We start from the raw sequence: 16050 nt of genomic DNA, 5'->3' as shown, positions 1-16050 counted from the left end.
TGGAAAATGGGAAGGACACACAACAAACAGAACCAGCCATCATACAAACCTTGCAAATCGACAACCACATCTGTGCCATGGGAAAACTCATGGGAGAAATGGCCAAAGGCCAAGCCATACTCTGTGGCTTTGTACTCTGTTTTTACTACTTTTGTGTTATTAGATAGTTTCACAAATTCTCCCAGAATATAGGGCTCCACACTCACACATCCTTTTATAGATTTGCCTTCTAATATCTGAAAGAAAACAGAATGTTAACGGGTTAAAATAATCCTAGTAGAGATGAAAACAGTGAGAAGTCCTATAGCTCAGCTATCTGAATTCTTATTTGCACTATTACTTTTTTTCACTGCACTAAAAGGATGTAAAGAGCCCCCACACTGTGCCATCCATTTGTTTGGTCCCATCACAACACATCTGGAAGCAGAGCTCACATCTAGCGAGAGAGAAGAAAGTATCAGCTCTGGAAACGTTAATTCGGCCTGGTGACACTAGACACGGGGATCAACAAGTTCTATAGGTATCTTCCTTGTAAAGCAAATGAAAAATATATTGCAAGAAAGTCAGTATAAAAAGTGGGAGAAGGAGATGAGAAGATGGCAGACCAACAACCAGCAGCCGTTCATCTTTTACATGGTCTGTGGTTGGTGGACGTAGTTATGTCTACATATTCAAGCGCTTGAATGTATTCATGCTAAAACTGCATTAGGCCTTGCTAACCAGTGCTCCAGTGTAAAGCAGCATCAATGACAGCATACTTAGCAAAAGCAGTAAAGCAAAGCTCTTTGATCCAAGGTCATTTGCATATTGCATTATAGCATATACGTGAACAGAGCAGTAAATTATATTCCACACATGCAGGGACAAAGACATAGAGGACATAGATACTGTGTATAATAGTCTACTTGGCTATTTGTATTTGAAATGCAGGAATCTAATAGAACGTAGTTAAATATGTAAACTAGATTTATAAAAAATAGAGGGATAGATGTTGGCTAATGCTCTGGACCCGGTGCACCATTCAGGTGATGCAAGAGGGCCAGAAAGCCACTGTCTCAGGGTAGCTGCAGATTTCCCTGGAACGGAGGACTCCCCACATGGCTTGTGGCCAGCTATGTTGACTCTAGGCCATCCCCTCCCATCCCTCTCGGTAAGGACAGTGTCTTGGGGGCAAGTCTGGATGTAATGCAACCTGGTGATCCCCATCTGCTCCTTGGGTGCCATTACAAATCAATGCAAATTAGGGTAACCCTCAGGCTGCACTGAATGGGGACTGACTGGACCTGAGGATCTGGCCCATATTATTGTAACCGTTATTTCCAGCAACATTGTTACGATTAGTAATTATTATTTATGATTATTTTAATGATCAAATGAAAAAACAAGTTCCTGTCTCAAGGAATTGACAATCTCAGGGCCACACCCTTCTTGCCTGGCTCATCTGAGTAGCAAGGCCACTGGAACCTTCATCGAAGCGGGTGGGCCAAGGACAAAGTGGCAGAGGAATTAAAATACTATTTAAATAACCTGCAGAATACAACTGTAACATAAATAACCAGAATACAAAATGTAGCCACATTATAATATTTAATTATAGTACAAACAAACAGGCAACTTTAGTTCTAAACATGGGGACTGCATTTTTTCCCCTCAGCACATGTTTCCTTTGTTAAAAAGTGGGGGGCATGGTCCTTTTATAAGTGGGGAGAGCCACGGCTCCCTGCCCCCCATTCTGGCACCAGTGCTGAGCAGTCCCACTTAAATCAATGAGCCAATTTAAGTGAATAAATGGAGCAGAATTTTACCCAAATTCTGGTAGTTCCGAGAGCACCATTAGAAGTATAGGCTAAATTTTAAAGAAGCATACTAAAGGTGCAGCTACTAAAATAGTACGTGCACCTGCAGGCAAACATGAGCCCTCATATTTCTGTGCACAAACTGGTTAGGTGCTAACACAAGTTGGGCAACTACACCTACCAGCTGGTTAACTGAACCCTTCCCTGCCCAAGTTACACACGTAAAGGTATGGGTTTGGTGGCCCGGCAGGACATACATACTTTTACAGGTGCATCCATTGCACCCTTTAGTGAGAATCTGTGCTTGTATGTTAGATGTTTTTTCATCTTTAAATAATCAAACTTGTTTACCAGGTAATGGCATTTGCCTCTTAGGGGACCTCTACCCAGTGTTTTGGAGTGTGAACGAGCGAGCCTCTCTGGGTCGACAGACTTGGCCTAGCGAGGATCATACAACTGTTCTAAAAACAGCTGTTTAGACAGTGCTTTGAAGTTACGGCTTGAGCTCAGACTCTGAAGCCTACGAAGCGGCGGTCTACCCTTAGCCAGGAGGCTCACTTCCATTTGCTCCAAAATGCTGTGTTTACATATCCACTGTGTATGGGACACAAGTGGCTTATAATAATTATTGTTCTGCAGAGATCTTGTAACTTTCCTAATTTTATACCTTTCTCTCTACCCACTGTTCTACAGGAGAAACATTCTCTGATCATTTCCTGCTGGCTTCTGTAAGTTCCCTGCTTCAGTTGATTTCAGTTCAGGATTTCTTACCAGGAGTACTGCAGAGGGGATGTAAAAGATCTGTGTTGGGATCTTTTGCTCATACAGCCTTTTGTTGAATTCTGTCACGTAGTACTGGGCAGTCATTTGTCGCTCTACATCAATGAAATGATTAAGAAGCCCCTTTTCTTCTTTATACTCTTTCCCAACATACCTACATGGGAAAAACAGACACACAGCATAGCCAATTCCTCAGGCAGATAGCAATAAGCAAAATCCTCATTGGGATGCAAATCATCACCACAAATCCACTTTGTTGTTCAAGAGCAAAGCTATTTATTGGTAACTTATTTAAAATGACAACAACTGAAATCTGGTCTTGTACCTCTTGATGGAACAACAGAAGTTAGCTCTGAAAGATCTTAGTCTTAGGGTGAGAATTTCAAAAGCGTGTAAATGAATTTGGCATCTAACTCTAGCTGACTTCCACTGGAGCATATTGCACCTTTGAAAATCCCACCACACTCCCTAATAACCCATATACCACATTTACTCATGATCCAAAATCCACATTTCCCTCTGCCAAGCAGCAAGCAATGCCTCTAGGTGCTGTGGCCTTGGTGAAGTGAGCTGGTAGACTTATTCCAGTTCTTAGGGCAGGGGTGTCCATTTCACAAAGCCACGGCACAGAATAAAATGTTATCCATCTCTCAGACATGCCATGCTCCGCCCCGCCCAGCTCTCTCCTTATCCTCTTGAGAACAAGACAGCTAGGCTCAGATTTTTAAAGCCATTTAGGTGTTGCTGTGCTCAGCATTGCAATGCCTAACTGATTTAGGAGCCTAAATCTTACTTTCAAAAGTGATTTGGACACTTGGGAGCCAAAATCTCTGACTGTAAATGGGATTTAGGCTCCCAAGTGTCTAAATCATTTTTGAAAAAAAATCAGACTTGGGCGTTACAGCACTGAGCACAGCAAGACCTAAAGACCTCAACTCGAGGCAGAGGACAAGACTTGGCAATTAATCTTGTGCCCATGAGCAACCTCTACTCATATTTGTATTAAAACACAACAAGCCTGCACTCTACTGTGTGCCTTGTTTACATACAAGCTTGCACTGAAATCACTAAATTGGTTTTAATTTGACTATTTTCCTATTTTATGCAAGTCTGTGTGTGAATAACTCTCATTTCAGATTACGAGTGTTGTATCTGGATTATATTTAAATAGGAAATAGGAATGCAAAATGAGAGAATCTGAAACAACAAAAGGTGTGAAATAAAATCCATTCACTTACTTCTGCGCAAGTTTGTATGTAGACAAGCCCAAGGGCATAATAGGAAAATGGACAGTAAATGTAACACAGTGTCAGATAACATAGAAAACAATAATGAAGCAATTGGTTCTTTTTAAATACCTGTCCCAATGGAAAGCTGTAACTTCAGAATCAAACTGGGTAACAAGAATATCCAGAGCTATAACAGTGAGGATCAATCAAATAGCCAGGAGCTTTGGAAGGGCTATAAAACCCTTTTGCTTCAGGATATTAACAGCTCTTAACAAATGGAGATTAGGAAGAAATACTTGCCCTGGGAACAGGTTATTCCATAATTCCCCTATAACATTGGGGTTTCTTGCACCTTTTTCTGAAGCACCCGGTACTGACCACTGTCAGAGACAGGACACTGGACTAGCTGGACCTTGGGTCTGATCCAGTATGGCAACTGCCATGTTCCTATGTGTGCAGAATTAGCCCTGATTAAAATTTCATTTCAGCAATTTGTGCTTGATCAATACCTTCCCAAAGTTTCTTCTTGATGCAGAAAGTGTATCCAAAATGCAGTCCTTTGTTTGCCTTCCTTCGCCACGCTCAGGTAGTCTCCAATATACACAGCTGTTTCCTGGCCTGTCCACAGCCCAGATTTCTTGGAGTATTTCAGAAGAAGAGCAGCTACCAAAAGAAAACCCCCACACATGAAACTGACAGCTTCTTTAGCAATGTTGTTCTATACCAGTAACCAAGGATGAAACCTAAGAGCTATCAGTTTTTTTCGTTGGGATTGATGTCCATGCCCAGACAAAGTTTCAAAGCTCTGCTACCCTGTCACACTCAACTATTACAGCGCAGTATTGAAACAGCATCTTTTGTAGAAGCGCATCCGTAAGTGGAAATATATAAGATAGTTAGGCAAAATGCGTTGCTTTGGCAGGACACACTGTAGGGCTGCTTTGCGGTTTCCTGCCCCCGTCTTGTACACTAATAAAAGTTTAAATGATTAGGGAGTCCAGAAGAAAAACTATTAGCAAGTAGAGAACACAAAATATCTACAGGAAGAATGAAATGCATTTCACTCCTGCTCTGTAATGCCCCTGCTATGTGCCAGTCATAAGCCTCTCGCTCATATATAAGCCTGAATACCACCAAATTGTGTGGCACTGGACAGTTATACTGATAAGAATATCTAGACTTATACTAGTTAATGCTAACACAAATTTGGAAGGAATATAAAACCTTCACGGTTAAAACCAATGTACTGCTAGGATTAGGACAGAGGTGGGAAAACTACAGCCCAGGGGCCACATCCGGCGCTCGAGCTCCCACCGGGAAGCGGGGTCTGGGGCTTGACCTGCTCTGGTGCTCCAGCTGGGGAGTGGGGTCGGGGTTTTGCCCCACTCCGCCTGGTTCCCGGAACCAGCGGCACATCCCCCCTCCGGTTCCTACATGTAGGGGCAGCCAGGGGCCTCTGCATGCTGCCCCCACCCCAAGCGCACCCCTGCAGCTCCCATTGGTCAGGAGCTGCCAGGAACTGAAAGCCAATGGGAGCTACAGGGGCAGTGCCTGCACACAGGGCTGCACGCAGAGCCGCCTGGCCGCGCTTCTGCATAGGAGCCGGAGAAGGGGATGTGCCATTGTTTCTGGGAGCTGCGTGAGGTAAGTGCTACCCGGAGCCTGCCCCTGATCCCCTCCCATGCCCCAACCCCCTATCCCAGCCCTGATTGCCCTCCCGCCCACCAAACCCCTTGGTTCCAGCCTGGAGCACCCTCCTGCACTCCCAACTCCTCATCCCCAGCCCCACCCCAGAGCCTGCACCCCCAGCCAGAGCCCTCACCCACTCCAGCACCGCAACCCCCAATTTTGTAAGCATTCATGGCTCGCCATACAATTTCCATACCCAGATGTGGCCCTTGAGCCAAAAAGTTTGCCCACCCCTGGATTGGAGGAGACCTTCATGTGGAAGTAGATTCTCTCACATTTGCCCACTGCAGGGCTCGTATACCTTCCCCTGAAGCATCTGGTGCTGGCACTGTCAGAGAGTGGATACTGAACTAGATAGACCATGGCACTTAGAGCTGGGCAGGAAATGATTCTACAAGAATTTTCAAGATTTCAAATAATTTTCCCATCACAAATTGAAATCTCAATATTCACAAACTGAACTTCTGATTTTTTTTTTCAGATCAGATCAATCAAAATGTTTAATCAAAACTTACCCTCTTCGGATTAGAGCCACACATTAAGCTAGTGCTTCGCTTCAGTTGTTTATTAACTTTGTGAGCTAGCAGACAGAGCTCCTAGACTCACAGATTGAGAACAGAGTTTTATTGAAATGAACAAAATATAAAACTCACAAGGACCTTAAGACAAATTAAAAATAATTGAGAGATTCTGGCAGCAGGTACAGTCTTACTTGGTTTGGTTAACGGATCAAAGGAAAAAACTGGATACGATATTAAGCAAAACAGTAAACTAAGCCAAAATGTTGTGCTGCCCTGGCTTGGCTCTTTTTTCATTTAAATGTAAATATTTTGAAAAATGAGGAGGGCCTAAAAATATCCAGACTCTTGAGATCTATATAATCCTAGTAAGAAGTACAGACCTGATTCTGCAGCCTTTACTCAGACATAGTTTCATAGATGTTCAAGACCAGAAAGGACCAGTCCCTACTCTACTCTCATCTAAATTATTGGCATAAATCAAAATGAGAATCAAAGATGTGACCCTCAGTTTACAGGGGCAGTACTCTAACCTCTGAATTAGAGGGCCAATGTACAAACACATATGAATAAGAATTGCAAGATCAGACTCTAGATTTCTATCTATCTTTGAGGGATTTATACCTTGTTCATCATCATAGTAGGAGTGCCAGCCTGCATGTAGTTCAAAATCCCTTCTTACCCTCTTATAACTGGATTTGGGATTACGATGGCACATAACATATACACACAGGGGAGATGTTACTTACAGTATGCTTTATGGAGCTGTCTAGCCTTCAATATTCCAGTAGACTCCAGTCTCTGCACTAGCCAGTGATGCTCAACACCTGACAAGAGCTTCTCATAGTCATCATCCTCTAGAAAGCGAGCTTTTAGGATTTGTTCTTTGGTTCTCCCAGGCTCAAAGACAAAAGAGCTCCCACTGGAGTTCAGAAAAGATGGACTCTCTAGTTCAGAGAAACTGCTGGAAAACTGCGCTGATTTGTACCATGATTTCAGAGAGGAGCTTGAGCTGTGGCTGCTGTTCAGAACATTCCTGTACTTTTCCGCTTCATCTTCCTCTGTGGTAGCACAGTCATTAAAATTGTCAGCTTCTGGCTTCTTCCTCCCTGATGGTGAAATTCTGATCCCAACCCTGTGGTTAAGTTGAGGCCTTGGAGCATTCATGGCAGGAGTGTTGTTTACTGAGCTCCCTCTATTGCTGAAAGCAAACTCCCATTCATCTTCTGTATCTGCCTGGGTGTCAACTTCAGGCATTTCAAAAGACCCATTTCCAGCAGAAGATTTATTAATCCAGTTACGTACAAAGGAACCACTTGCTATTTTTGACTTGTTGCTTATAGATGTAGTAGTACCTACCTTACCTATAGGTATATGAGGCTCAACTGACAGATCATCTGTACTGTCTACAGTATCTCCTTCCGGGTCAATCCACACATAACTATTTCTAGATAATGGCTCTGTGATTCTTTTATACGCTTCGGCATCTATTACATTTCCTTCCACTCTGCTGCGCTGAGTAGGGCTGTGAATAACACTGAAGTCTCTATTGCTATCCTCGGTTCTGGACTCAATCATTTCAAAGGATTCTAATTCTACCAAGGAAGAGGAAATCATCTCCCTCTCAGGTCTGTTGGGGCTAGAAAAATGGGAACCCTTTAAGTCCACGAAAGAAATAGCATTGTTCCTGAAGTCTATACTATTGGCATCCCCTGCGTTCTGTTTTGAGGCACCCCTTTCAGGTTCTGTCCCCTGCAAGAGCCCTTCTCTGGAAGCTGAGGACACATCTGCTAGTCTATTAGCAAAGAGCATATTATTCTTTAATGAATGCTGAGAAGGACCTGAACAGCCACCTGGTGACTCCTGAAGAGAGAGATGATGAGTTTGGAAGGACGAGTGCAGGCTCCCGCCTTGAACATTTCCCTCAGTAGATTCAGTTGAGACTGTGCAACACTGCTCATCCACTGAGCCCTTTCCCCTTTGTTGCCAATCTCTGGGAAGCGTATTGCTGGCGTTGCAATCTAGCTCCTCCCAGCTAGCAGAGGAACTTGATTTTGACAACTTGCTCCAAGACTTCAAAGAACTAGTGGTTTGACTCCTGCTTTGCAAACTGCTGAAAATGCCATTTTCATCATTGGTAACTTTGTCTAATGGCTTGCTCTCCATTTCTTCTACAAGGGAGACGTTCATTGCATTAGAACTAATCCATCTCCTTCTTGTTTGCCCATGGAGTCTCTCATGGCTTCTTGTGTTTTGTGAAGCAGAGATTTTGGCAATGTCCTTGCCACCGCATAATTTTTCTTCAGTGTTACATATAGTGTCTACATTTTTAGTGTCAGTTTTTAAGGCAGTGATGCAAGCTCCCATTTTGGCTTCTCTGTGCCTGGTTTCCTGGCTCCTGCAAGTACTTTCAAACACTTCACTTACTGACCTATGATGCTGGGAATGCATTTCAAGGATTTTCTCAAAATTCACTTCACCACGCAAGATAGGCTTTTCTACTACACCTTTGTAGCTATCAGGAACATAAGATCTGGCATCTGAATTAGGGAAGCTTTGTACTTGTAAATGCTCCTTGACAGACATGATCAAAGACATGATCTCTTTGGCAAGTGTTTCTTTGTCTTGATCTTCTGTAAAAGGTGAAGTGCTGTAAGTGTACAGTTTCTCCATGGCTTCGCTACATAGCTGTCTCACCACACAGAGTCTCTCGCTCTGCCCGTAGAGCTGCCGATTAACTGTTGTAAGGCAAAAAGCTGCTTTAATGAAACTATGAAGCTCCTGCCTGCTAGTGACAGGGTCATTTTCTTTCTTGGTGAGGAGACCAATTTCAAAGGATTTCTTAGCTTCAGACAAATAGAACTTTCTCTTCTCTGGAGGACATTGTGTGGAGTAACTATAGGACAATAAGCATGTGCCACGGATGTTCTGAAAAGGAAAAAGGATGAGAAGTCAATGAATTAGAAATCTGGAATTCTGTTCCAAATAAAAAGAAAAAAGTGCTGTTTCTTCATGCATTTCAAGGCACAGATACCAACTCTTACAGCTCGTTTCTGCATTTCTAGGAAATGAGGTAAGGATTGTCTCATATATCTGATTATGCTGCTTTATTCTAAATTTGCTTAAAGTTGCATGGGGGTGAGGTATTAACTTGCAAAGCACTATCACTCTGGGGGATCTCTCTCTCCGCCTGTCTTTCTTCCTCTGTGGTTTTAGATAGGAGTTCTGGGAAGGGTGCAGCATCCTGCCCAAGTCCCAGATGTGAACTGAAATCATACTCACCACTGCTGTGAGCACAAAAAGCGGGGTGTACTGGCTGAAGGCAGCTGCCAGCTTGCAGGCTTCAGCAGCTGACAGGAAGCGATGGTCAAACTCTTGGAGAAGGCGCTGTTAAAACAGCAGGATAAAAATTCCTTTACACACTATGTCATCTTTGTAATGTCATGTTCGTGGAGGTGGACAAAGGCAAGTAACACTTATAGGGTATGTCTACACTGCAATGTAAGTCCAGGGTTAGTAGATCTTGAGTTAGCAGAGCCTGGATTTGTTAACATAGGGCTTGAGTCTCTACACTCATCTATGACCCTAGGTTAGGAATTGTTGAACCCTGGGTCCCAACTTGGGCCTGGAGCATCTACACTACATTATCCGGGCCTGAGTCCAACCACCCATATCTCAGATTTCCTAGCACCCTCCCAAAATGTGGCCGCTCTAGCCCTTTATTCGTGGTACAGTGTGGAAAAACTTGACGGTCCAGAGGACAAAGGAAGTCAGCTCATGGAATACTTTTGGTGGACTCCCAGAACACGGATCTAGTGGGGCTGTGTCTACATTGCAAAGCAATAGAGCTTGAACTGTGGGTCGTGGCTTGACTCAGGCTCAGATCCTCCACCCTCCTGGGGTCCTGGGTCTGAGCCCTAGGTTAGAGTGATTTTTGTGTGGATGGAAGCGGGGTTAGGCTTGAGCCTGAGTTTGAATCTTGGGCTTCCATTGGTAGCATTGCATACCCATAAAGACTTGACTGTATAATGAGGGTAATAGTAATGTGGTGGGAAATAGTTGGAAATAAAAGGGCAGAGTCTGATCTCAGTTACACTGAGGTAACCCAGTATAGTTCCATTGAAATCAGTGGGACTGATCTGACTGCAGAGCCCAGCTGCATCTGCTGAGAACATGAGTCATAATTTGGCCTGATGTCATGAAATGCTACAACTTCATTAAAATAAAATCAGGTAAAGCAGTAAATTGAGGATTCCTATAACTACATTCAATTGGCCATGGATTTTGTAGTAGTCATTTTATGTCCAACAGAAATTAAGCTACATATCTAACCAGAAAACAGGAAGATACTAAATATAGCCAATGCACATGAATTAAATTGCCTTGTGAACCTTAACTTCTAGGTATCCTGATTTCTTCTGACTAACTGTGCAGCCTTACTGTTTACATTAACATAGTTCAACAGGAATTTTGTCTGAGCAAGATCTGATTTAGGACCACAGGACTTGACACACTGTGGAAGAAAATGAAAGTCCCTGTTTGTTCCAATGCAATGCTATGTTCAGATTGCACTTCTAGTTCAGAAGGAAACTGATTTCTCCTCTCAAGTTATGTGAAATAAATGACTTCATTATAGGACAAATCCTGAGATGCACTGAACATGATCCACTCCCTATGGAATGAATCCTGAGATCTTTAAGAAGTTAAAACATAATAATTACTCAGGCAAATTGCCATTGATTTCAGTGAAGATCAAGACTCAGTCAGGATAGAGCACGGTCCTTAGAATTTGATTAGTTGAGTCCACTAGGTTTTGCAGATGCTCAACACCTCTCAAGTTTTGTGTCCATAAGAGGCTCTCTCTTTAATGAGTCTTGGGCTATTGCCAGAGCAAGATACTAGATTATCTACACTAATGGTCTGATCAATACCAATTCCTGTGTCCCGGAGACCCTTCCCATCACATTGGAAGTTTTAAGAGGTGTCTAATTTTGGTCTTAACAATGTTCACACAGTGTTCCTTCAATTTGTCCTGGAGGGAAATGACACCCACTTTGTGTTTAGGTGAGATAATGAACTCTTTGGCTGGCGTTGTAGAGCTTCCCCAAGCACTCAGTGCAAGGACAAGAGTAGGAAGTTTGGCTGCGGTTGGTGCAACTAGACAAGGATCAGCAAAAGACTTCTAATATATGAATATTTACCAGGTCAACTTGAGAGTTGTTTTTAAAACTATTATAATCTTTCTCACTCATGGAAACAAAGATGTCAGCCAAAATACCCAGTGATGTAGCAATTCCCTGAAAAATAAAAAACAAACAAACAAGTGTTTTTTCCATTTTATTTTCTATTTTTGACGCTGCTGTACAAGACACAAAGATAAAGACATCTACAAGACACACAGAGAAGAGAGGACACATGGGGAAATCTAGAGCAGGAAACGAATTAGCCAAACTATATTTTTTGGATTCTTATAAATGTGCGGGCATTGGGGAAAAAATGAAGGCTGGTGTAAGTCTGTATGGCTCTACTAAACTGAATTAAACTGCATTCATTTACACCAACTAGGGAACTTGCTCTGTATTATAGGAGGGATTTGAATGAGGATTGGAATTTTGTTACATTCTTCCTTCCTATTTTCTCCAGCCTGTCAGCTTTCAAGGTGTGACAAATACGGCACAGCATCATGTGACATAAGAATATCTTCAGACTAAATGCTACATTAAATCCTGACTAAACAGATTTTGGAAAACAGGTTCTTAATCTGTTTAGGCTCAGTTTTAACACTCTACTAACTTTAGCTGCACAACAATAATTTAGAACTGATCAGTTTTTCTCAAACTATTTGCGAGGCACAAGGAAAAATTGTCTAGACAAGCGCCATATCAAATGCAATCAACATGCAGTTCTGCTGATAGAGCACCAAGCTACTGAAGAGTTAATGTTGCCCTGAACTATTTTATGAAGCACTTAAAAAAATCCCAGATTTTGACAAAAAGGCAGGAGCTCCAGTTAATGACGATTTAACTCTGGGGATTGGAATGAGCAATTTTGAATAGGGGTCAGTGAACCACAAGAATTTGTAATGTCATGAAGATAGGTGAATTTGCCATTTGTGTCCTTCTAAAACAGGACAATTGTTCACTATTCCCAAACAGATGCCAGCCAACAGATTACCTTAAGATTGCAGTTAGTACAGCTAAATCATTCCATTACATGATGCCTCTTTGCCTTCTTAAATATCTGTAAAATTCCCTGCACACCTCTGCTTTCATATAAGTATTTCTGATTCTGATTCAAAGGTTCAAGATGCAAAACTTTGGTCCAGAGTTTTAACAAACTAAGTTTAGGGAGTTTGGGATCTGGAGTTTTGGTTTGGTCCATTATAAAGACAGGACTGGTTTACACAATTGAGATCCAGATTCCAAACATTCTAAAGCATGGAAGTGTTATAAAGATCTGGGCTATTTGCAAAGTTAATAACAAAATATATGAAGGATGGCTGTAGGATCTATGATGGTTAGGGCACTAACATAAGACTGAGTAGACCAAGCTTCAATTCCCTGCTCTGCCACAGACTTCCTTTGTGACTCTGTGCAAGTCACTCACCCCTTCTCCGCCTCAGTTCCCCATCTGTAAAATGGAAATAGCAGCATTTCTCTACCTCACGGGGGGGTTATGAAGATGAATATATACTGTAAGCCATTCAGATATGTCAATGATGGGGACTGTATAACTACCCAGATAGATAGATAGATATTCAGACCCTGGTTCAGAATTTGAACACTCCTGAAGCTCGGGAAAGTTTGGTTCCAATTAAATGGTTAAGGCCCCTCCCTAAAAGTATAACAATGGCTGCATCTTGGTACTAGTCTGTCACTCCATCAGAGAACTACATTGCACCGTCTCATTTGATCATTTACTTCTGATGATGCTAATGAATGAAAATGATCATTTTATTCCTTTGCAGAAAGCAAAACAAAGCTCAAGACATGCTGGTTTCAAATAAGCGCATGCACATGCATGTAAAAATAAATCAAGTATAGTGTAACGTTCAGCTAGAACATTTGCCCCCCGTGACTGAAACTGACCACATCCAGGAAGAATAAACCCAGGACATATGACTGAGGGAAACACAATGGATTCTGGAATCAACGTGGAATTAGTCAGAGTATTCAGGGTGAAAAAAACACTAACCTTTTTATCTGGCTGAGGCAGTTTGAAATAGCCTACAATTGAAGCCCAAATCAGCTCCGCTGCCTCATACCACATTCCTGAAATAAAGCAGAGAAATGATCAATAAGCAGACTGCTTCTTTAAGTTACAACATAGCTCTATATTGCTTAAAGCAGATGAGTTTATTTCACCTAACCTGAGCTGGGAGATTTCAAGACTGTATAAAACCATTCTATCACACTTTTCCAGCTTAGTTACAACATTACATTTATTAATTTCATATTGCTTTGGTTTGTTCATAAATGTAAGTTTTATGCTTGTGAAAGATCCTAGATTAGCAGTCATGAAAATGCAAATTCACTTGGAAGGCACAGCATAGCAGTAGGCCGGCTGTGCTATCATCCTACCAAGGGCAGAGCTTCCATACAGCAGCTCTTTGCACCACCATCCTGGGGCCTTCTTGCGTCTGCCCAGGGAATTTTCATGACAGCTCTATGGGGGTAAGTTACTGGCTGGCAATTCAGGAAAGAATGTTGAAAAGGGGGGAATTGCTTGAATATTAAAAATAACATAAGAAACAGCATTTACAAGTGCATATCTTCTGGTGGTCTCAGCAAACAGACTGACGATCTGTAAATTACATTTGTTTGATAAATGGGCTCTTGCTAGCTACAAGTGTTTTCTGTCTCAGCCAGTTGTGAGTAGAGCTAATTTTCTGTGGCTTTCTCTGTCAGGGAAACCAGGGGGAAATTTTAGATAAGCCAAGTCTTTACTTAACACAGGAATTTCTTTTTAGTAAGTTGTGAACACGGGTAATTAGTTTAACGCTTAAATGGTGAAATCACTGCATGGAAAAGTGTCTGGCTGCAGAGTGTGATCTTACCAAGCTTTTGCAGAATCTGTCCTCTGATCTGTATACAGACTGACTGAACAAGAATCCTATCACTTTCCTTGTCATACAGCCACACGCCTGAAACGAGAGTTAAAAAACTCACTGGAGTGTGACAGCTGTTGGTGGTTCCTGAGCCCTTAAAATCTGATCCAAATCCCAATGAAATCAACTGGCATCTTTCCAATGACTTCAGTGGGCTTCGAATTAGGGCTTTAGGTACCTTGTAGGTACTGAGATACAAAGGTGATGGAACAGTAAAAGAACTCAGAGAGATATACACCAGTATAAAGCTTTCATACCAATTATTTTTAGATAAACCATAGAACAACAGCAATAATAATAATAAAATAAAATAATAATAATAATATTTGGCACTTTTATGGAATATCCTACTAAAGATTTCAGAGCGGTTTGCAAGGGTGGCTAAATATTAATAAATAATATTTAAATATCACAAATATTAACGGAAGTGATTACTTAAATTAATTAATATATTTGTGGTAATGTATAAATGGCAGCATAACACATTTTTTTAGCCTGTGCCAAAAAATGTTTTCTCATCACACATCAATATGTCAGGTTTCAGAGTAACAGCCGTGTTAGTCTGTATCCGCAAAAAGAAAAGGAGTACTTGTGGCACCTTAGAGACTAACCAATTTATTTGAGCATAAGCTTTCATGAGCTACAGCTCACTTCATCGGATGCATTCAGTGGAAATGCATCCGATGAAGTGAGCTGTAGGTCACGAAAGCTTATGCTCAAATAAATTGGTTAGTCTCTAAGGTGCCACAAGTCCTCCTTTTCTTTTATCAATATGTTATGCATCTTAAAACAAGAGTGCTCATAATTTCATCAAATAATGTTTAGGAATCTACATTCTTATTTTTGTCTGATAGTTATATGGCATCTTTCATACATATTGTATGTTCACACCCAAAACTTTATTAACTTATAAGTAAGTTTGCCAGGCATAATTAAAAACAAGACATACATTTACACACATCACTGAAAATAATTAAGGAATGAATATCACAAATTATGGTTACATAAAACAATTATTCTCGCTGAACAGCATTCAAATAACCTTATCTCAGAGGTTTGAATTTTTTTAAAACTGGCAATGTTGTTCATATTCAAAACTGTCAACCCACACTGACTTAATCACAAGTCTTCTGATATTTGGTATGTCTCTTCAACCCCAGCTCCTGGACTTACGTGGATGTTTGAGAGACTTATCTTTCATTTTAAAAAAGGAAGTTTCTAGCCCTCATTGTTGTGGAGAAAAGCTTGAAAACATGACCCAAGTGAATCATAAAGGCTCAGAAACCAAAAGGCAAAGAAAAAGCACCAAAAATTTATAATTTAAAAAAAAAAACCTCATGATTTTTGGGGCCTGACTCGTGATTACTGAGCACCTGGAGTTGGCAATACTGCACATCCTTCCACCCGTAAAGCAAGTTCTGACTCCAACTGTATAGACCTCTGAGGGAGAGAGAGTAATGATAACAAAGAAGTATTTATAAAAATTCTAACAGTGTTCTAAAATAGCACAAAAATATTATGACTTCTAAGTTCAGTATTTCAGACCTTTCCAAGGCTAGAACCAGTGCTGTGAAAGATGGAATTCTTTCTTTTCCATTGGTACAAATCCCAATTTTTTAGCTCTGGTGGTCACTATATAGAGAAACAATTATTATTGGCACAGGACACAATATTCCTCATTTTGTGCATAAAGCCCGAATGGGAGGAAAGAGAGAAACATTTCTCTGACAATCTGAGTTAAAAAAGAAAATAAATAAAGATCAGTCAACTGTTTGAAACTGGCCAAAGGTTTAGAATCGGACAGAAATCAGCAGGCAGAGTGCCAGTCATACAGTCAAAGGTGCAGGGTACTTCTCGAACTTCTTCGCAGAGTTTGGGCCCTGAATGAATTAGGGAAGTTTGAAAAGAGTAAGCTTCATTGTCCACATCTC

General features: G+C 41.4%; 1 protein-coding gene across 4 annotated transcripts in view; it reads right to left on the bottom strand.

Moving 5' to 3' along the window:
• The window catches only part of ALPK1 (alpha kinase 1), a 77702-nt gene that overhangs the window by 1498 nt on the left and 60154 nt on the right, over nucleotides 1-16050 (bottom strand). For 2 of the 4 annotated variants that reach the window (XM_073340905.1, XM_073340906.1), the window contains exons 7-14: nucleotides 14069-14155; nucleotides 13207-13283; nucleotides 11214-11309; nucleotides 9295-9399; nucleotides 6762-8940; nucleotides 4315-4468; nucleotides 2568-2730; nucleotides 50-236 (exon numbers count right to left, since the gene is read on the bottom strand). In XM_073340905.1, the coding sequence (XP_073197006.1) occupies nucleotides 50-236; nucleotides 2568-2730; nucleotides 4315-4468; nucleotides 6762-8940; nucleotides 9295-9399; nucleotides 11214-11309; nucleotides 13207-13283; nucleotides 14069-14155 (3048 nt within the window). Of the gene's footprint in view, nucleotides 1-49; nucleotides 237-2567; nucleotides 2731-4314; nucleotides 4469-6761; nucleotides 8941-9294; nucleotides 9400-11213; nucleotides 11310-13206; nucleotides 13284-14068; nucleotides 14156-15453; nucleotides 15658-16050 lie in introns of those variants that run through there. The other 2 variants (XM_073340908.1, XM_073340907.1) reach the window with 2 other exon arrangements.

This window comes from Lepidochelys kempii, chromosome 4, assembly GCF_965140265.1.
Source record: "Lepidochelys kempii isolate rLepKem1 chromosome 4, rLepKem1.hap2, whole genome shotgun sequence".
Lineage (NCBI taxonomy): Eukaryota > Metazoa > Chordata > Testudines > Cheloniidae > Lepidochelys > Lepidochelys kempii.
Note: the sequence above shows the minus strand (reverse complement) of the source record. Positions and strands in the feature narration are given on the sequence as shown.